Raw genomic sequence first — 22,452 nt, 5'->3', positions numbered from 1 at the left:
GCTATGGACTTCTCTCTCTCTCTCTCTCTCTCTCTCTCTCTCTCTCTCTCTCTCTCTCTCTCTCTCTCTCTCACACACACACACACACACACACACACACACACACACACCTCACAATTGTCACCAAAATACAAATTCATTGTTGGAAATTAAACCCATTCAGTAACTGGCACCGATTGGGGATTTTCTACAGTCCATGGTTTTATTTACCATTTATTCTATTTCCTCTTCAATATGTGATTTTTCCAACTCCACTCTGTACATTTTTTTCACATCTGAGGCCTGGAAATCTGCATTCTAGCAGGTTCTCTAGTGAGCCTGATGCACACATATATCTGAGACCTAGTCGTTAAGGAATCTTAGCTGAGAAGAGTTCTTTGGTCTAAGCTTCTTGGTGGGATAATACCCCTTCCACTAATTGTCTGTGTGGTACAGGGGCAATCTTTGGAGATTTTCCTCCAAACCAGCAGTGGCTTACAAAATCCAGGCTCTAATTTTACAGCAAGAGGATCATTCAGAACATCTAATCAACTTTAATGCCAGAAGTAATAGTCTGCCTGTTGAGTGTTTAATTTTCTTCAGTGTATTTCTTTATTTCGAAAAGTCTGAGCCTTCTATTTTTAGACACATTAAGCATTGTTAGTGTGTAGTCTTTATCTGATAGTGTCAGCATCTGCAGCCTTTGTGCTTCTGATTTGTGGTGTTTTGCTTATCCTGGCTAATTGCATCTTATTTCCTCTTGCATTTAAGCCTGCCTTAGTCTGTTCTTGCTGCAATCACGCAACGCCACAGGTTAAGCAATGATAACTAATGTAACTTTATTTCTCATTATTCTAGAGTCTGGGAAGTCCATTATGCCGTTACCTTAGGAATTAAATTCTGTCTATGTTTGTTGCAGGGGGGAGAGCACATTTTCTTCCCATTAATTTTAAACTTAGGTTCCTTCCATCTATGGGGAACTTCTGCGGCCTGACTTTAAGTACATTTTTTTTCTAGGTGTTTGGGTTTGTTTCTGCCCTGACTAGGGCAAGGGATTCCTAACCAAAACATTACAGTCTGTGTTTCTGGAGGCTGAGAGTGTGGGGACCTCAGAGAGGCATCTAGGTAGAAATTCTAAGAAGAGAAGCTCTAAGGCTTCCCCTTAAAACTAGCTTCACTCATGAGAATTTTAGAGATGAAATGGTTTGAAGACCTCTTCTCTCTCTCTCTCTCTCTCTCTCTCTCTCTCTCTCTCTCTCTCTCTCTCTCTCTCTCTCTCTCTCTCTCTCTCTCCCTTAGTGAGTAATGGCAGCCTCACCTTACTGCCATGCTGTCAGCAGCAGCAGTAGTACAGTGGTGCACTGATGTGCTGATGAGATAACAAGGATTGTGCTCAGAAATCATTAAAGTTTTCTATTAAAAGCTAAATCATAAGTATACTAAGCTTTTCACATGATATTGTTTCTATCATAACTGCTCAGATTTGTCCTGGTTATGAGGAAGCTGCCATAGATAAGTGGAAGTGAGGTGTTGTGGATATGGTCTCAAAATAGTCTGTTCATAGACACTGACATTTTTATTTCATATCATTGTCATATGCCTTACAAACGCTGGTGGGTGCTGGGTGTTTGGCCCATGAGCAATAGTTTGCCAAATCCTGGTGATATGAAGGTGTTTCTGAAGGTAGTTGGGTGATCATGATATTTTGAGGTGCTAGAAATTATGGTGATGGTAGCAAGAGTAGTGATGGTAGTCCCCCAGTTGAGGGGGCGGGGAGATCATAATAGCAGTAATGTGGTAGTAAGTGTGAAGTCATTTCATGGATAGCACTCCTGTGAGTGGAGTTAAAGGGAGGCCAGGGAGTGGTACTGAGCCAGTGTGATCCTGCTGATACTGCTTGTGACAGTGGTAGTATTGGTGGCGGTGGTGGTCATCGTGATGGTGATGGTGGTGGTGGTGGCACTTCTCGTGGTAATGATAAGTTATGCTCATAGTGGTAGTGAGGATGCTGGAGCTGGCACTGATGGGAATGTGGTACTGCTGTGAAGAAGAGGAGGCTCTTCCCACATCTTCCTTAGAAATGACATGCTGATGCATCTGTTAAACACTATAATTTTGTCTGCTCATACTGCAGCATATGTGTGTTGAAATATTCCACACTGTACCTCATACATTCTTATAATAACGTGCTTATACAATTTTTAAGTTGCTTGAGGAGATGGGAGAAGAGTAGAGAATCAAAAAGCTACGGGGAGTTAACATAACTTTTAAAGGCAGCAATGGCCCAAATATGCCAAGTGTTCTTATTTCAGGACCTCATCATAAGTGCTAGATTTCTCTGACATTAATAAATCAGGTTAAGAATGGATAGAGACAACTCAGTGGTGCTATGAGGAGCCCTGACTTTCCAGAAGTTTGGGGTTATCTGTGAGTAGGAAGTACAAGATCACATTGTAGTGTCATTTAGGGAAGATGCTGTTCAGATGATGGTCTTGATGCTTCACTGTCACCCCTGCTGAATCACAGGCTTTTCCAAGAGATTATACCAGAGGTAACTTATATATATATATATCAATGAAAGCTTCATTGATAATCCCCGCTGCTGAATCCTATGTATTTGGGGTTTTCCATGTATTTGTACTAAAGGTGAGTTTTCATTGGTTAATGAAGATTTGCAATTTTTTTTCCCTTTCAGCATGGGTAGGTATTATATGGAGAGGAACTGGCTATTTACACTCAAGATCGCTAGCAGTGCCAGGCCTCAGGAGCAACTGGCACCAGTTCCCTCTGAGTCCTTTGCTTAATTGACCAGTATGAGAAGGGATTAAAAGTGTTGGGGGTGATCCCTGCCCATTACACACTCAGGGCCCTGGCTCAGCCAATCTGCAACTACTTTAATATTCTCCCTTGGTCTCCTGAGTTGTTTTACTCAAAGCTTCTGCTTGGGAAGCTGCTCCATAGGTTGGGTTTTGTACTAAATGTGGCTACTTTCCACAGAAATCTTAAGGTTCCTGTCAGCAATGGAGATCTGAGCATTAGACAGATTTTCTAACTTTTCCTGTATACGCCACCACCCACCCCCCACATAAACATTCAGACCATCAGTGCAGTCCTGTCAGTCATGAAATGGAGGAGACCATATGGGTTAACTGAGAAAAATCAAAGAAAGAGAGAGAAATACAGAGATTTTAAAATCTAGAATTATTGATATGTTCAGACACAAAGGGAAAGCCATGTATGAGTTTTGGTTGACTGTGTTATCTTTACTTCCTTATTTGTGCATGTGTTTGGAAATAATGATGCTTGCAGCACTGATTTCCAGAATGTTTACTTCTTATAGTTGTTTCTTCAGAACAAAACCATTGATTGAGCATTAGACACAAGTGGGAGAAAACCCAGCCTGTAACATATAATCCTCATTTCTACACAGACGGGTCCCTGTGTGATTCTGCCATATTCAGGATTCAGGATGCTTCCTGACAGGTTGCCCTGCAAGAGGGCTACCTGCTGGGTGTGTGTGAGGAGAAGAGCATAAACTGGCTCAGCTCCCGCTCTTTATGTGGAAGATGGAGATGAGACTTCAACAAAGGCTGCCTAGTGTCTGCAAGAGCCCAGCTCTGCCAGTGATGTCACCTGGAACTTGTGGTGTCTGCATTTTTTTTTTTTTTTTGCTTCCTATTGAGGCTGTGCCTAGTAGGATGACCTAGTCCTGCCAATGTTTCAGAGACACACCCTTCCCCAACTGAGTATGAGAAGGGATTAAAGTGGTCCATGCCATTTCTTTATCCTTTATTGAGAGTGTTGCAATATTTGCAATATTGGTCCATTTTAAAGATAAATTTATTCTCATTGTATGCCTACTAAAAGAAAGACTTATTTATCAGTCACTCAACAGAAGACTGGGATTGTAATTAGCTCAGTATGATCCAAAAACTTAGTGACAATAATTATCACTTCCCCAAAATGAAAGCTGCATCCAAATGCAGTGTGTGCATAGAATGGAATACTATTCAGCTATAAAAGGAGTAACGGGACGGCTGACATATGCTATAGCACGATCCACCTTGAAAGCGACATGTTAAAGGGAAGAAGACAATCAAAAAAATGTTTGAACTATTCTGTTAATGTCTATTATAAACAAATCCTGAGTGAGAACAGTAGTGGCCAGGGGCTGGAGAATGAGAGTTGGGTAGTCTCTCTCTCTCTCTCTCTCTCTCTCTCTCTCTCTCTCTCTCTCTCTCTGTGTGTGTGTGTGTGTGTGTGTGTGTGTGTGTGTGTGTGTGTGTGATGGGAATGCTATAGAGCTATTGGAAAGAGTTGCACAGCTCATAGTAGTCCATTTTAAGTACACTTTAAGAGCCAGTTAAGTTTTAAGACCTGTGAATCATGTCTCAGTAGAGCTGATATTTTAAATAGAATAAGAACTAAGCATCTAATTTAGGAGTAGAGCACAACCTAGAATCCGTAGCCAGGAGTACAGCACTGCCTAGAATCCCTAGCGCTGCAGACAAGAAATGAAAACAAAATTGTTAATTGCATTAGTTTATTACTTTGTGACCGTAATGAAATACCTGAGGCAGTCAATTAAAAGAGGTTTTATTTAGCTTCATTTTGGGGGCCAAACAGCATGTTACAGATTCTTGCAAGAGCCACTTTTGGCTATATCACCTCATAGCAGAGTGCAATAGTGAGAGAGGAAGGGAAGAAATGGGAGTGGGGTGGCCGCTGAAAAATGTAAAATTAAACACTGATGGGTTTAGCTCAAGCTTTTATACCTCCTCCCTTCCTGTCTCCCCTTTCTCCCAACCATCTTTCCTCCCTTCTGTCTTCTCCAGGGTTTCTCTAGATGTACCTTCATATCTTCTCAGGGCACTTGACTTAAAAACTGCACTAGAATGTGTTTTCTTCATTGCTTCAATCTCCACAAGGAGACTATCAAGGCTGGTGAATCTGGACCCAGGGAGTCCTGCACAAACTGATGCACAAACCAAGGACATTGCAAGCAGAGAACCTAGACCCCGCCCCTGTTCAGATGTAGCTAATGGACAGTTCATTCTCCAGAGAAGCGGGGAGCAGGGGACTGACTCTGACAAGAACGCGGGTGCTTGCAATTTGATCTCTGCCCCTTGGTGGAGAGGCCTTGTGGGAATACAGAGGAAGGCGATGCAGGCTACCCAGGTGAGACCTGATAGGCTGTGATCAGATGACCCTGCCTGTCAGAGGTCTAGGGGAGAGGAATAGGGAAGTTGGGAACAAGAAGAGAAGAGTGAAGGGATTACAGTTGAGATGTAATGTAAATAAATTATAATAAAAATATTGAAAAAAACTGCACTAGGCTCCACCCCTTAAAAGTTTCTCCCCTCAGTGTTCAACGAATCAGACTGCCGGTATGTAGCTCTGAGGACTAACTACATCTAAATCAGAGAACCGGTCTAAATGTCCCACAGGTGCCCTGTAGCATCTACTCTTTCAGCAGAGTCACAGGCCACTCGCAGTCTCACAACTATTCAGTCAGGGGGCCACTGAGGGAGGGTAACTTGATCTGAGTGGTCCCTGGCTGTTTAGCTGCCACTTGAGTCTTCAGAGCAGTGAGGAGACCACACCCTGGCATCAAGTACACCTGGGTTCCAGTCCCTTTTGCTGGCCAGAGTGTCCTTTCTCTCAGCATTTAGATCAACAACTGTAGAATATGAAAGGACTTGCCAGGGCCCCAGTGAGGCTGCATCCCACACATACCCTGGAGCATTTATTATTTTAGCATTCAGTGAGCTGCGTTTTCTCTTGTGTCTTCAGGCCAGGAGAAAACTGTTTTCCAACCCTTAGTGAGATTCCGTCTTTCAGGGCAGACTTCATCATCCCACCTTCTGAGACTGCTTTGTGGAACCAGAATACCAATCTATCAATTAGTGATAACGAACTGTTCTCTTGGGGACTGAGGACACAAAGACTGTGTGACCCCATGCACCCTTTCCCAGTAATCAAGCAGTTTATGAATTTGCAGAGAGGATTAGCCATCTTGCAGACCTCGTCTAATTTTTTTTTTTTTTAGGTAAAATGCCAACACATTCTTCTTCCCCCTTTAAGCTTGTGTTTTTGCTTCTGTTTAAGCCCCATGATGGGGGCTTCTCCTTGGCTATGTCACCATGCGCACTTCTTCAAGCCCTGGCCATAGGGTTGCAGTTGTTTGGTGGTTTCTGTAGACATGTAAGCCAGAAAGTAATTGTGGTTCTGCTGCCCAGGTTTGGAGGACAGTAATTGTGTGCCCTATGCAGCTCTAGTTTCTGTTTACCGCAGTGGTTTTTTAAAAAATGAGATAGAATTTAAAAAAATAATTTTAAAAAGAGGTTAATTTTTGCTTACATTTCTTGCCCAAGATAAAGGAGACACATCTTTCTGGCAGTCATAAGGTGACACAGAAGCCCCATAGCAAGCTATAGGGTGTGAGTCAGTGTGAGACTGTATGGATTTGTGATTGTGTGCAGAAGTGTGTTCAAGTATGTGTTTATGTAGGGGATATATGTATGAAAGGATGAGTCAGAGTGAGAGCGTGAATAAGCAAGTGAGTATATGTCACTGTGTAAGTGAATATGTGAGTGTGTTAGAGTGTATGTTTGTATGCAATATGTGCATGCCTGAATTGAGTATAAGAGTGAGTATGGGAGATTGTGTACAGATATAAAGTATTTGTACCGAGAATGTGGAAGAGCATATATGAGAGTTCTGTGAGTTTGAGTGTGTGAATATGTGTGAACATGTGTGAATGGGAGAATGTGAGTGAGAGTGAGTGTGAGAGATGTGCATATTTGAGGGTGTTTAGTTCAGGTGAATGTGCCTGACAAATGTGTGTGTGAATGGTTTTGAGTGTGTGTGTATGCATATGGGTTTGAGAGAGAGAGAGAGAGAGAGAGAGAGAGAGAGAGAGAGAGAGAGAGAGAGAGAGAGAGAGATCAAGGTATCAAGGGAGTCACTCCCATAGACTCCTAGGAGCCTGCTCTGTCCCATAGATGCACCCCACCAATTTCTGTTCTCTTTCGAGGTCCTCTTCTCACTCCCCTGATGCTCTCTCCACACCTGATCACCCCTGTTACTCTCCTCATCCCCTTCCCCACACGGTTCTCTCCTTCCATCTACTTCAGGTGTTTATTTTATTTCCCCTCTGAGTGAGATTCAAGCATCCTCTCTTGGGCCCTTGTTGGGTCTGTGGGTTATTCTGTACTTTATGATTAATATTCACTCATAAATGGGTACATAACATGTGTGTCTTTCTGGGTCTGGGTTACTTCACTCAGAATGATCTTTTCTAGTTCCATCCATTTACTTGAAAATTGCATGATGTCTTTGTTTTTAATAGCTGAGTAGTATTCCATTGTGTAAATGTACCACAGTTTCCTTATCCATTCTCCAGTAGAGGGACATCCAGGTTGTTTCCCGTTTCTGGGTATAAATAAAGACACTATGAACATAGTCGAGCAAGTGTGCTTGTGGTATGGTGGAACATCTTTTGGGCATAGGCCCAGGAGTGGTATAGCTAGGTCTTAAGATAGATCTATTCCCACATTTCTGAGAAACCTCCAGATTGATTTCCACAGTGGTTGCCTGTCTTTGGATCCTTTTCCCCTAGCTGGGCTGTCTTGTCTGGCCTCAGTGAGAGAGGATGTTAAGTCAGAAATTGCCACTCAAAGTCGACACGTGTAATAGGCAAGAGTGTTTTTATTTTGCAAAAGTAAGAATCCTGCATGCAGGGCTTGGCCACTTTACAAAATGGAGACCCTGGATATTGGCTAACAGGCCTCTTTTATGGGTAAAGAGGGGAATTCCAGCAAGAGTTAGGTAATCTAAAACCTGATTGGTGGGCAATAAGGCAGTTATATGGCTTGGTTTTTCTGATTGGCCTGAATCTAGGTAGCTAGCAGACCACTTTCTTTTGTCATGAACTTTTAACCACAAGATGAAATGCCGAGCCATATAAGGGTGCCAAACACAGATGGCCAGGCTTGGGATAAGATTTCTCCCCACTTTTGTGGTTATCTCCTAGCTACCCTTTTCTCTGCTTGGCTGTTCCTGGGGTGGGAATTTTTCCTGGAACTGATGATTTTTCGTAGTCAGGCCTAGCTCAGGCCTGGTCCTATAATGGAGACCAAGCACAAAATGGAGTTAGTGTCTTCTTTCCAGGATGCACTTAGTCCTGTTGCTACTTGAGGTACCAGGGTGGGCTGATACTCCTTGGTGGCCTCCCCATCTCAGAGAAGAAGGAGAAAGGAATGGGGGAAGAATGAGGATGGAACTGGAAAGAGAAAAGGGAGAGGGCTGGCACCAGGCTGTAAATAAACAAATGGGAAAAAATAACTTAGGTGGGTCTGGGAAAGCAAGGAAATGAGAAACTGTGAGTCGTCCAGTAAATTGACCTCTGGGAAACTGAGGCCCAGACCCCTGGAAGGCCTGGGGGAAATATAGGACACTGACATCAACATCATCATATCCTAGTGGTACACTATGATACTGGTGCTAAGGCATTTATCCATTGGCTAGATGAAACTGCAGGAGACAGCCTGAAACACCACTGGCCTGATCTGACAGGTACCATCAGCTCCTAAGCAGTGGAGGCCTACATGGGGAGAGACACCTATTAGGTCAGCTCGTCTGGTATGTATGAACTTACGGTCATGGCCCCACCCTTTCTTTGTCTGAGTCTTAGAAGCAAGAGTCTTCATCCTCTCTTCTTTCCCTCCCTTATTACACAATGAGGAAAATATGGGTCTGGGGTGTATATCCTGGAGGTGACAGCATGGAGCTCCTGCCCGTCTCCCTATTGTCTCTGCTTAGCCTGTATGTAGTCCAGCAGTCCTGTCCTTTGTCCTGTCTGTTTTCCTGCCTCAGGCCCCTAAACATATGGCATGGATCATGCCCTTCTCTGTGTAACCAAACTAACTCCACTCCACCCTTGAGGTCTTTCCTTAAATGGAAAATGTTTATCCCCAAACTAGGTTACTGCCCATATGCTTCTTCCTACCAGGCACATTTCACCTTGTCCCTAGCCCTTGTCCCACCATAGTGCTTGGGCAAACCTGTCTTTCTCCTGTTCTGCGGGTGTCCATGACCCACTCCTCCAGAGCATTCACTTAGTTGATGTCACTGGATTCTTGTTAAGTAGATGAACAGTTGTGCTGCTTTGTCCTTGCCACATGCTGGTGGTTTGATGCACAGCCATTTCCTTTCTTCTCCTGCTTCCAAGGGATGATCTGGATTCTCCATTTTGACTCTTTCACAGGTGAATGTGCATTGGTAGTTAAGTTCAGCTGTGCTATGAGGAGCTGGCTGGGTTGCTCTGAAGCCATTTTCCTCAACCAAAAGCTGGCTTTCACTTGTACTAAGAAATACTTCTTATTTGCAGGTTGGTGGCCTCTGTTTAGCTTTAGAAAGCTTCTAAAATCCACACATCTATGGTTTTTAGATATCATAAACCTTAAATAAACTAGAGAAGTGATAGGACTGTGTTTGAATGTGGTTCATTGCCCAAAGATTTATGCATGGAAGTCTTTGCAACGGTCCTTTTTTTTGGAGGTATTGAAATGCCACTAACAGGCCAGGCAGGTAATTAGTTTACTCAGGTTCTGCCCTCATGAACAGATCAATGCTGTCTCTTGCGAAGGGACCAAGACTGGATAAGTACTCTCTAAAGCATATTAGAAAGCCATGGTACTCTGTGTGCTTGGCCCTTCCATGCCTTTTCACTTTCACCAGGAGGCTGACACCATGATATTTGGACTCTTCAGACACGAGATTCATGAGCTACACAAACCTCTCTTGACAAACTATCCAACCTCAAGTCTTTTACCATAGCAACACAAACCAGACTAAGATGGAAAGAGCCATCTCTTTTCCTAATCAAGTCCATAGTGGCTTGATGTTCTCTGCTGGCTTCTGTGCCAACACCTTGTTGATGAAATTCAAATGGCAGCTTTTATTGCCAAAGGCAAGTTCTAGGAGATTGTGTAGTGATATGCTTCCTGCTAAGAAATGCAGAGTCTCTAACTAAATAGCTTCTTTGTAAATGAAAGTTTTCTCTGTGAGTCAAGAGAAACCACTAGATTTCACAGACTAATCTGAGATAGGTGATCTTTTGCACAGCTCATTGGTCCAGTTATTGAACAAGAGATTTTTCTTCATTGAATAAAAATAATGCTCTGTTTTTATCAGTAAAGTTCTTGGCACACTTACTGTGAGATCTAATGTGGATTAGTATTGACCAAAGACTGCTTATTACTCTTAAAGCACTTATGGATCAGGTGAAGGATGTAGGGTTTGCCTTGGGAAGGGTGAAGGTGGCTGAAAGGGTCTGACCTGAAAGTGGTGTCTAGGAACATTGTAGGCACATTGTGACAGCTTGAATGGGGCACTGTGAGACCCTTGATGCTTGGCTTTCCTTTGAAAGAAAGAGATGTCTGAGGTGGACCAAATGAGGATTACTAGGCAGAAAGAAATGGCATGGAAATTACTGGATGCCAGATAAAGACAAGGTGGTAGCTCCCCCCACCCCAAGGACTCTCAAACACTCAAAGGCAAGTTCAAAACAGATATAGGCAGGGAGGTCTCTATTAGTTTGAGGCTAGCCTGGTAGCCTGGTCTACAGAACAAAGAAATACTGTCTCAAAAAACAAAAAAACCACACCCCCAAACAAAAAATAAACAAAACAAAAAACAGATATGAGCTCCACAGAGAGTGAGCCATGGACATCCTGAATCTCAGGGCATGAAACAGAGTCAGTGGGAGATGAAGTTGAACTTGGGGTCTCAGAAGGCAATCAGCATTCAAGAGAGTGCTTCAGAAGATCAGATGCCAGCAGAGCCTTATACCCACAACCCCCGAGAGACAGGTAGTTGGCTTGATTGGCCATGACCCCAAATATCATTGTTCATGTATTTTTTTTAATGTGCTAACATGCGTAAATCTAGAGAACACTTTATAAACATCTCCTGTTAATTATGTTTTGATGAATTAAAAATAACTGCCCCAATACAATACAGACACACACACACATACACACACACACACACACACACACACACACACACACACACACGAGAGGGAGAGAGAGAGACAGACAGACAGACAGAGTTGAGAGAGACAGAGAAAGACAGAGACAGACAGACAGAAACAGAGACAGAGAGAGACAGACAGAGAGACAGAGAGACAGACAGAGACACAGAGTCCCCGTGACACACAGGGCAGTAACAGGAGCATCCAGTATCCTATTTCTTCATTTGTAAATAAAACTTCATCTGAGCAGCTGGGCAGAGTGAGCTGAATCTCTGGCATTACCAGGACCAACACGGGTCCTGACCCCTGAATGGCATCCAGGATGAAGCAAGAGAAATGGCTATTTGAAGCTGGAGACAGAAGAGGATCTATGTGGAGAGAGCATCTAGATCTAGACTAACAGCAGTAGAAACATCAAGAATCAATGACCAAATAGAGCACAAAGGAAACAAGCAAAAGTGGGAATGGAGTGGGGCAGGAACTCCACCGTAGCCCACTCGGATGTGTTGCTGCTCTTTGCTATCTTTTATTTTGCTGGGGAGGGAATTCATAACAAGGTTCCCGTGATTCTTCAGAAGCAGTGACAGGTAAAACAGCTGCCTCATTAGCCTTTGTGGAAACTGGAGCTGGGCCAGCTGTACTCTGAGTTGTCTTTTATGAACTAGGCCTGTGACTCCAAACCTGTGCTCCATGCCTGTCTCCCACACCTGTGACAGAGGGCTGAGGAAGTTAAACTGAGTCTTAGCAGTTTTGTCCCCTGTGGTGTAGGGACAGCTAAGGAGCTGATCTTGTGGAGTTAACCAGCTACAGGAGGGGCCTCCTCAGCTTGCCTTATGATTTCCTTTCACAGAGTGGCTTCTGTGAGGCTTTTACTTGTTTGTTTTTTAGTATATACACATATATCTACATATCTACATATATGTGTATATTTATGCATGTGATAAAAATTAAAAAGAGGAAAGTAGGGAGGGTGTATGAGAGGGTTTGGAGGGAAGAAAGGTAAGGGAAAATACTGTAATTATGTTATAATCTCAAAATAAAACAACAACAAAAAAGCAAATAAATAATCAACTGTAAAATCAAGCAACTTATCCCATGGTAACATTGATATAGAATAGTGTAAGCCCCTTACCCATACATACCACCTACCTCAACAAGCCTTAAGGCCTCATGTGCAGATTGGGATGCAGAGATCGTATATGAATGCAGATTGTGATCCAAGAGATGTGTATTCTGATGCATCATCTGCTGGGCATGTGTCCTGTGTGCGTATGTGTGGAGCAGGGGATGGACTCAAGACCCAATGTTTACTAAGTGTGTTCTGTCTCCCTGAGCTAGACCTCAGCTCTTTTACATTTCTAACCAACTCCCAGCTTGCACTGAGACTGTTGTGTGTCAGAAACTCTTTGAGCAACAAACTACAGGGAATCTGAAAGAAACCACGCCTAAAGACACCTTAGTGTTGAACCCACTTCTAGTGCACAGACAACTCGGGGAAACAGCATTAGGGCTTAGTCTAATCACATAATACTGAAGACAGTTTATTTCAACACACAGTCACTGACTGCTGGCTCTATACCTTGTGCAAGACAGAGAAAATATGACCTTGATTTCCTTGGTCTTAAGTTTCTTTCTGTCTGGGTAGAAGGAGGATGCTGACCTCAGCCCCTACCAAATTGGCACCGAAACATGCAATGAAAGACACCCCCCACGCCCACTCAGGTCCAAATCCGCTGGGCTTGATGGTCTCTTTGTGGAGCACCTGACTGCTCCGGTTCCTCCCCTCCCCCAACTCTTCCATGCAACTCTCAGTGCTTCACCCAGAGTCCAGCATGAGTCCCATCATCTATCCTAATCCCCCACTGTATAGAGTCTCTCAGAGGACATCTATGTTGAGCTAATATTCACTTATAAATGAGTATATTAGCATGTGTGTCTTTCTGGGGTCTGGGTTACCTCACTCAGGATGATCTTTTCTAGTTCCATCCATTTGTCTGCAAATTCCTCCACAAAATGATGCACCAACCAAGGGCATTGCAAGCAAGGGCATTTGTTCAGATGTAGCCAATGGACAGTCCATTCTCCATGTTGGCAGGGGAAGGAGAGTGGGGACCAAGATATCAAGGTCTTGGTAGAAGGAACTCAGGCTGAGAAGCTGAGTCTTCAAGATTTCTCTTGGCTTGCCAGTACACCCACCAAGCCACAGTGAAATGCTGGAGAGCAAGACGAGGCCCCCTCTGTAGACAGAAAAAGAAGGGGCCAGAAATATCCCAGAAACAACTTGTGGTTTCCTTGAAAACATGGAGCATAGAGGTGGTCCTCAAGCATTTTGCTCTTGGTGTGTTACAGGCAACCCTACAAAATCTCTTTTCAAGTAGTTTTAATTCAAGATTTTTGTTCTCAAATTGTAAAAGTCTCCAGAGATAGACATGTCAAAACCACATAGCAGAGGTGATGGTGCATTGTGACCTCTCTTAAACTGTTCATGGTTTCACATTAATAATTCTTATTATCTCTCAGTGTATATGCTATAGTTTGACCTCGCTATTTGAATCTGATCTCAGAATTTTCAATTAGTCACAAAGGTCCTCTCCTCTCCTCTTCCTTTCATCAGAGTGCAATTTTAGATCACTGTATTTACCAACCATATACAATAAAACATCTATAATTAGAAAATACATAAATGCTATAGAAAATGTCAGTGCTAGAGGAGCCTGAGATGGAACTTTTGTGTGTGTGTCCATGTTCATGTGTGTATATGCACATGTGTATGTATGTGAAGGTCAGAAGTTAACATCAGGTGTCTTCCTCAATCAGTCTCCACCTTAGTTTTTGAGCCAGGGTCTCTCACTGAACCTGGCGCTTGCTGATTCAGCTAGACCAGCTGACCAGGGATCCACCTGCCTGCCCCTGCAGTGCTGCAATCAGGGGTATGCAGCACAAAACCTGGCATTGGTCTTTCACGTGGGCTCTTGGGCTCAAACTCGGGTCCTCATGCTTGCATGGCAGACACTATTCTAATTGTGCCATGTCCTCAGCCCACATGAGATGTTATTACATACAATGGTTATTAACATACAGTATGAGACACTGCATATATTACATTTCTTAGAATTTTAAGGTTCTGTCTCCTTTTTCTCCCTTCTTCTCCCTCCTTCCTCTCCCTCTTTCTACATTGTGCAAGCCTAGATGGTAAAATTATCTAAGCGGGGAGCAATTTGGAGTCAGTGTTTATGTATGAGTTTGGTGCCCATTTATGAGGTACACAAGAATGCAATAGTATGTCCATTAAGTATGCCTTCAGTGTGGAACTGGGTCCATATACAGTCTAGTGGCATGGTCTTCCTGACATTTTTTTTATATCTATGCAGGATATCATTTTAAACTGTCTTCCTTTGGTGTGTTCTCCTGCTTAAATAAATGGTGTGTACTTGGGAGCATTACCCTCCATTGCAGACACACAATTCTATTTCTCTGTAGATCTTGGGATGCTAATGTGATTGAGTTTCTCAGAGTTTCAGGATGTCTGCTGACAGGCAGATGCTTCTGGAGGGCTGCAGTAGATCCAGTTCTGCAGCATCCTCCATTTGGAAGCAAAGACTTCATAGAGATGTAGGTAATTGATTTCTGGCATAATCTGAATGGCACTCTAATAGGGCCTTTTCAAAATTCACAGAACAGGATGGACTGTGTATTTATCTGACTCCATATGCATATCTAACATGACTATGCATGTCAGATGACTAGTAAACTCTGACGCAATGTGGATCTGTGTGATGAGTTTTGTGTAATTTTCACTCTCTGTTTCCTGCTTCTCCAGGGAAATGGGTCCTATGGGGCTCGTGTGACTGGTGAGTACAGCCTGCCAGCCTGACACCCAGCAGGGAGGGAGTCTACCATGGATGGCATCGTTGAACAGAAGAGTGTTCTGGTACACAGTAAGATCAGTGACGCTGGCAAAAGGAATGGCTTAATTAACACCAGAAACTTCATGGCTGAGAGCAAGGATGGTCTGGTGTCTGTTTACCCAGCACCTCAGTACCAGAGCCACAGGCTAGTGGCCAATGCAGCATCAGGCAGCCTGGATGGAGGCAGAAGTGAGCCAGTGCAGCAGCTGCTGGACCCAAACACACTACAGCAGTCTGTGGAGTCCCACTATCGTCCCAACATCATCCTCTACTCGGATGGTGTACTCCGCTCCTGGGGGGATGGCATGGCCACTGACTGCTGTGAGACTACCTTCATTGAGGACCGGTCACCCACCAAAGACAGCCTAGAGTACCCAGATGGGAAATTCATCGACCTCTCAGCTGATGACATCAAAATCCACACACTATCCTATGATGTGGAGGAGGAGGAAGAGCTACAGGAGCTTGAGGTCAGAGGGTGTGCTTGTTGGGGGCCTTCTGGGATTGGGGCTGTGGGGCCCAGGGGGGTTATCTGTGAGTGCTCAGCAGAAGCCAGGGAATGAAATTATCATGCAGAAATGCAGAAGGTATGGTTGGTACCACTTTACTCCTGAGCATTTGTGGAGGATGGAAGGAATGGGGAAAGGCTGGGAGCTGTGGAAGTGATTCTGGTCAAAGGTGACCTGTGGTGGTAGTCCTCTGGGTGGGGTGACAGACCCAGTGCTGGATGGCAGGGAAGTTGGGGATGTTGCCATGGAATGACCCATAAGAAAAGGGATACATGAGGCTAGAGATGGTGTGAGAACAATTGGGGAAGCGTTTTACTCTTGTAATGGGTCCCTTAGTTTGACACCTGAAGTTTCTACTAGTAGATCATTGCTATCTCAGAACTCTCCAGAACAAGTAATAGAAGTTTAAAAGGGGAGGTAAAGGAATTAAACCTGGGGTCTCTCACATACTGGGAAAGCATTGGTCCATTGAACTATGTACCTGAATCCACTTTAGTGGTTGATTCAATCACACACACAGAGACATACAAGCAGGACTCTGTAAGGTACGGCACAGTAGTTTCCATGAATGTGGTGTGTAAGAGTCATGGAAAGGCCACTGAATGGCAGGAAGAGTAGAGAACAAAGTGTTTTCTACGGGGACTGGAGTACAGTGTTGAGGAAGGAAGCCTGTGAGAGCCACTGGCAGGTCTCTGAAGAGCCACCTCCATAGGCAGAGACCTTTATACCATCTTACAACACTGACAGGAAGAGATGGGCATGAGGCCAGCCAGAGCCTGAGGGAAGCTAGAACACGTGAGCTTTGGTTTCTGTGCTAATGCCCGTGTCAAATCTCTGCAGTTTTCCAATGTCTCAGGGTTTGGTCAAGAATAAATGTCTAAATCTGTCTGCCCTGTTGAATCTTGGAAGCAAGTAACACAAGGGTAGCTTGAATTTTACTCAGAAATTCTGATTAAGGAGGTCTTTCTGGCTCTGAAAACAGTCCCCGAAGAGCATGTGGGTCTGCCATTGTGGTTTGAGTGAGAAGATGTCAGAGATGATTACAGAAGTGGAACCCCTGTCCCTGTATCATGAGAACAAATATATGAAAGCTTGATGGGTAATGCCAGCCCTGGGAGATATGGCAAGCACAGAAGCAGCTGCCCTTGGATAGAAGGGAAATACTAATGCCTGTGGGCATGGTAACTATGGAGGAAGCCGTGGGCATGTTAACTGTGGAGGAAGCCTGCCTGAGAGGGAAGAGAGGTCCTGCTACCCAGAATCTTAAGCATCTTAGGGAGACTGGATTCAGGAAAGTCACACACTAAGCTATGAAAGAGAATGGCAGGTGACAAGCCCAAGGGAGCTGTCAGGGACAGTGGGCAGGGCTGAGGAATCCAAGATCATCTATGCCTTTCATGCCCCTTGGTTCCAGTATCCCCGCTGTGCCACACACTGTGGCCCACACTGACAGATTCCAAATTAAAAAGTTTGGAGTGACCAAGAATCAGAATACACTAAGGTTTAATCAACAAAATACCACAGAGAAAGGGGGACACTACATGGAAGAACTGAGTCTGCAGGCTTTGACTTTTACCTTTGGCTGCAGAGAACCACAGGAAGATTCCAGTCAGGAAGGCTGTGACAATGTGCTGGCTAGTTTTATGTCAATTTGACACAAGTTAAAGTCATCTGAGAAGAAAATGCCTTCAATTAAGAAAATGCCTCTAGGCAGAGTGTGGTGGCGCACACCTTTAATCCCAGCACTCACGAGGGAGAGCAGGTGGATCGATGTGAGTTCAAGGCCAGCCTGGTCCACAAAGTGAGTTCCAGGACAGCCAGAGATACACAGAAAAACCCTGTCTCAAAAAGAAAATGCCTCTATATAAGATCAGGCTGTAGGTAGGCCTGCAAGGCATTTTCTTAATTAGTGGTTGATTGGGGAGGGCCCATCCCATCGTGGGTGGTGCCATCCCTGGGCTGGTGGTCCTGGGTTCTATAAGAAGGCTGGCTAGGCAAGCCATGAGGAACAAGCCAATAATCAGCATGCTCCAACCCAGCTTGAGTTCCTATCCTCACTGCTTTTGAAAAGGAACTGTTGTAGAGAACTGTGAAGGAAATAAACCCTCTCTTTGCCAAGTTGCTTTGGTCATGGTGTTTCGTCACAGCACTATTAATCCAAAGACAAACAAGATTTGTTTGGGGAATCTGCTGTAGCTATAGAGTGGGAAGAGGACGTGGGAGAGATGGAGGGGGGCAGAAGGAGGAGACTGAAAACTGGAGGCACAGAGCCCTGTTATTTTAAGAGATGCAGAGAGGAAATCAGGATAGCATTAGCAGTGGGAAAGACATACTTCAAAGGTGAAGTAAGTTTGTCATTGATTGGCTATGAGAAGGGAGGCCCACAGAGTACTGCAGCTCTGCTAAGAGCTTTTGGAAAATCAGCTCCAAGGTACATTATGTCCTTGCAGTCATGGTGTGGAATATTGGCTAGTCTGAACTGTAGAGGAAGTTTCTGAATGTCTCCATTGTCCTCTTTCCATTTATGTATGTTTTATTTCCTCCTCCCCTCCTGACAGATTCATATATTTTTTGAACAATAGACTATATGTCAGTATCATTAAAAGTGGAGGAGGTGATTCTGTATCTTCTTAGGCCTCAGCCAGCTTCACGTTGGAGGCTTCAGAAAAGCCTAAGAATTTGCTTCCTCCTTAACATTTGTGTCTGTATCTGGTTGAGCTTGCAACTAAACAACCAATATTTAAATGCACTTGTTTTGATTCATGCTTTGTCTAGATCCATGTTTTTAGCAATCCATTTTAAAATGGGCTCCATTCTAGGTGCTTTTTGTTTTGGAGCTCTGCAGATGTCTGACATCTACCTAGAAACAGTTTCTTGAGTAAAAAATTGGTAGGTAGTGTTAAGAGGGCCAGACTTCCCTGTTCTAATAAGTTCAGGGCTTTGATGGGCAGCTCAGGAGCCAGAGGAAATGAGCTCTACCACCTAAATGCTTTGCTCTCCTATAGCAGTGACATTGGCAATCACAAGAAGCAATTCTTTTTAAGAATCAGGCAATTAGAATATTTTTAAAGTATTTATTTATTTAAATATACAGTGTTTCACCTTCATATATGCCTGCATGCCAGAAGAGGGTACCAGATCTCACTATAGATGGTTGTGAGCCACCATGTGATTGCTGGGAATTGAACTCAGAACCTTTGGAAGAGCAGACAGTGCTCTTAACCTCTGAGCCATCTCTCCAGCCCTGGCAATTGGAATATTTAATCATAGTGATAGTATTACTTTGTGTTCATAGTTTGGAGCAGTTTTTAACTACTTGATACAACACACTGATATTTCTACTTTGGTCAGATAAAGGGCCTTCCCAATAACATCGATGGGACAGGACAGTGTCTAAAATGTTCACTTGGGCATTTAGACAGACTTTCTGGTTAATTCCTAAGGTTATCACTAAGACTAAGACATACCTACCCCCCACAGACTATGTGGATACTAAATCAGGACATAGTATAGCCACTCTCAGTTCCTCAAAGCTGTTTGAGACCCCAGTGGTGGGTTTTAAGGAGCTACCCTGAGTGGTTACTGGTCCCTTACAGAAGTCTAAGAAAACAAAGGCATGTTCTCAAAAGCATTCTTTGGGTATAGCAGGAGCCTATTGTTGGTGCTTTTTATTACATTTTTTCCTGAGTAAAAAAATAGAAGAAACTTTTTAAAAGAAAGAAAGAAAAGAAAAACATGCATTAACTATTCTGTGGTGTCCCCCTCCCACACCCCATTCTATGAAATAGTCAATAAACATGTGTTGGCTGGCATTTGCTGTGTAACAAATAGCTTTTAAGACTTAGTAACTTAAAACAAGCATTTTCCATGAGGTCAACACTTTGGGTTGAGCTTAGCTAAGTGGTTGGTCTGCTGGTCCCTCTGGGCTCACTCATTGTCCATAGTTAACTGTTGTTTGATTAGCTTGGCAGCTGTGCTTAATAGTGTTGGTTACCTGTTGGCTGCAGGCATGGAGGTGACAGGTTAGAATTCTTTCCATCAGGATGCTTAAGAGCTGGAGCTCCTGGGTGCTGAGTGGCACGATGCTCACCAGCTCCTCTTCTGTACAAGGAAGTCCTGGCTCCAAGAGAGCCCTTCCCATCCAGCCACAATTCTGAGATGAATCTGGAGTCTTTGTCTTGCATTTGCCTTTATGATTCTGGGAGTGACATGCATGGGCTTTACAGAGCGTCTCAAGAAGACCCATGGAAGAGTTCACTGCCACATCAGGTGTGCCATCTTTTCTGCTACTACTTAACACCTGGAGCAGGACGTGGTTTGGTATGGCATGAGGGAGAGCTGAGGGACCCCCCAGTGGTTTTTATGGATTGCTCACCACATAGTCTCACCAGACAAGCATGTTACTGGTTTCTTCAGGACAGGCTGTGTGGTAATATCTGGGCTTGGTGTCCAACCTCCTCCCTGGTAGGAGGAAGCTACAGGTTTTAGCTAAGGGCTGGGAAGGTATGTGACCATTACTTCATCTGCTTCCCAGCCCTCAGCTAAAACCTGCAGCTTTCAGGAACACCTACAGCAGGGAGCCACTTCTCAATGCACACAGAGAAGCTCAAGCAGCGGCATTACAGGGACACATAATAGATCAGTTCTACAAAACATGCAACTGGAGTTAAAGCTGTGGAGTGAAGTGGTTAGATTCTCCTTCAGGAGGGCTTTACTGCCCTCCTGCTGTTGGCAGTGCTGACCTGAGTCATAAGACACATGACTGCCAACTCGACTCCCTAGTTTCAATGCACATCTGTGCAAACTCTAAAGCACATAGAACACTGTCTAAAGCTGTCCATGAGGTCTGAGCCTTTTCTTCATTGTGGTAAAAAGGGGGGGGGGAGGAACATGGGGGGCATTCACAGAGCACTGGCTCTATGCCAGGCACTTTGCAAATTGTTTCTTATAATGCTCCTAACACTGAAAATCGGGAATACTTAGGTCTCACCCTAGTGAGGGCTGGCACCTGCTAGAAGCCCTTCCACATCATACATATTGGCTTTACTAGAACCTTTGGAGATAAAATAGATATGCTAACTCCAGGTTCTTCCTCCTAATGTCCATGATGGTGTTTTGTTTTGTTTTGTTTTGGAGAGAAGGTATACTATGGCAAAATTCTGTTTCAGCATTGTACAGAGTCTGCAAGAAACAGTGCTGGGCTTGTCACTGACCACTTGTTGGCTTCTGAGAATCCCCAGCCTGGGCTTTCTGAGGCATTTGTGTCTGTGCTTCCATTCAGAGACTCCTGACTCTTGTGACTGCAGCTACACCAGAGGCTGTGTGCCAACATACGTGCACAGGACAACTAAGGAGATTCAAACAGTATGAATACGGTGGACAATTTTGATCGAGAGGGAGGCAAAACAAATTCAGAAAATAATAAAAGATGTTTTTGAAAATCGATTTTCCTGGCTTCATATATGAGGGATTAATCATATGATCATATGGCAAGGGGGGCTTGGGCTGATTTGGGTATAGTGATTCTGGAGGATTTTCTTTTCTTTCATCTTTTTGTTTTTAGATAGTTTGTTTATATCATTGTATTGACAAGGTAGTTAAAATGAACAACTTGCCTTTTTCTGATCATGGGTAAGAGAGGAGGGCGGACAGTTTTACAGTTGAGGATGGTGTTAGCTATTGGAGCTGTGCTGGTATGCGAGTCACTCTCCTTTAACATCGCCTTTCTCTGCCCAAGTTCATGCTAAATCTGTCTCTCAAGTATGTAGATTCTTCTATCACATTGCGTCCTTCTTGAGGAAGGTTTTATTGTTTTATGTTAACTTATTTCAGATTACATTTTCAATCTGCTATCTAGTGACTTGATAATAGTTTCTCTCCCTTTCCTAGTAAGATGTTGAGTCATTGTCATCTTGTTCTCTTGTATTCTTAAATATGGCTTCCTATAGTCTCGGAATATATTTGCAATAGTTGCAGTGAAGTCTTCCTTTTCCTGCCAAATGCACATCTGTGCCCACTCAGACATGTTCTCCTGACTGCTTTTTTCCCCCTGAAATTGGGTCTTTGCTTTCTAGACTTTTTTCACTTGAAATGTGGATTACTTAGTCCTTTCTCTTTAAACTTATCCCTATTATATGATTTGTTAGTGACTTTTCTGGACTAAGTGTGGACAATCTTTTTTCTTCTGTGGTATTTGGCCAATGATATTACTCCAGTTGTGTGTGCCTTTCTCTCCCTACTGCTCCCCTGTTCCACTATAGCTGATGTCCTGGTATTAATATCATTACTGATTAGGAACTGAGTCCAGCAGATGGTGCTTTCAATATGCATTGCTGGGGATATACTCCAGCAGCTTTCAGCTTGTCCCAAATTCCACTGTCAACCTTGCTCCATCCTCCTTCATCCCTTGATTTGCCCTGAGGTTAGCCTGGATGAGAGGTGAGCTTATACAGCCTCTCTATGGTTCTTTCATTTTCAGATGTTCTCTATTAAATGTCTGACTAGACTCAACTTGACAAGACTGTAGCCTTAGACTTCCCCCCTCATAACTGGGCATGGATTACGACTTTTTGCTTCCATCAGTTTAGTCCCTCCTCCTAGTAAATCTAGTTTCCTTGGCCATCACTGTCCTCAAAGAAACACTTCAGGGGCCAGAACGAGAGAAGGCATCTCACACCCCACAAGAACAGCAGAACCCATCTGTTCTTATTCAAAATTCAATTGTTCTCCACAGATAAATATCATTGGTATACTGTTGGCCTTTGATGCACTTGAGAGCCCTGATCTGGATGTTGTTTACTATTTTTCAAGTTTCTAGAGACAGAATTTGGCTTCTTTCTCCCTTGCTTCCATGAACTCAAGTGAGGATTTGCTGGAAAATTATGTGAAATCCTGGACATGCAAATCTTAGCATGCACCAGATGTGGCAGATGTGGACAGAGGGTGTTTAGAAGTGAACAAATAGTACATTGGTTGGTTTTTATTGCCCATAAGCTCAAGATACCTGGGAAGAAGAAAC

The 22,452-nt window shown here is 43.7% G+C and overlaps 1 protein-coding gene across 3 annotated transcripts in view; it reads left to right on the top strand.

The window, feature by feature from the left end:
• Positions 1 to 22,452, top strand: part of SYNDIG1 (synapse differentiation inducing 1) — a 161,682-nt gene that overhangs the window by 49,686 nt on the left and 89,544 nt on the right. For all 3 annotated transcript variants that reach the window (XM_084776124.1, XM_084776122.1, XM_084776123.1), the window contains one exon: positions 14,838 to 15,395. In XM_084776124.1, the coding sequence (XP_084632250.1) occupies positions 14,916 to 15,395 (480 nt within the window). In that variant the 5' untranslated portion in view covers positions 14,838 to 14,915. The remainder of the gene's footprint in view (positions 1 to 14,837; positions 15,396 to 22,452) is intronic.

Source organism: Acomys minous, assembly GCF_964271855.1.
Source record: "Acomys minous genome assembly, chromosome: 3".
Classification (NCBI taxonomy): Eukaryota; Metazoa; Chordata; class Mammalia; order Rodentia; family Muridae; genus Acomys; species Acomys minous.
The sequence above is the reverse complement of the archived record's forward strand: the minus strand, read 5'-3'. Positions and strand labels throughout refer to the sequence as shown.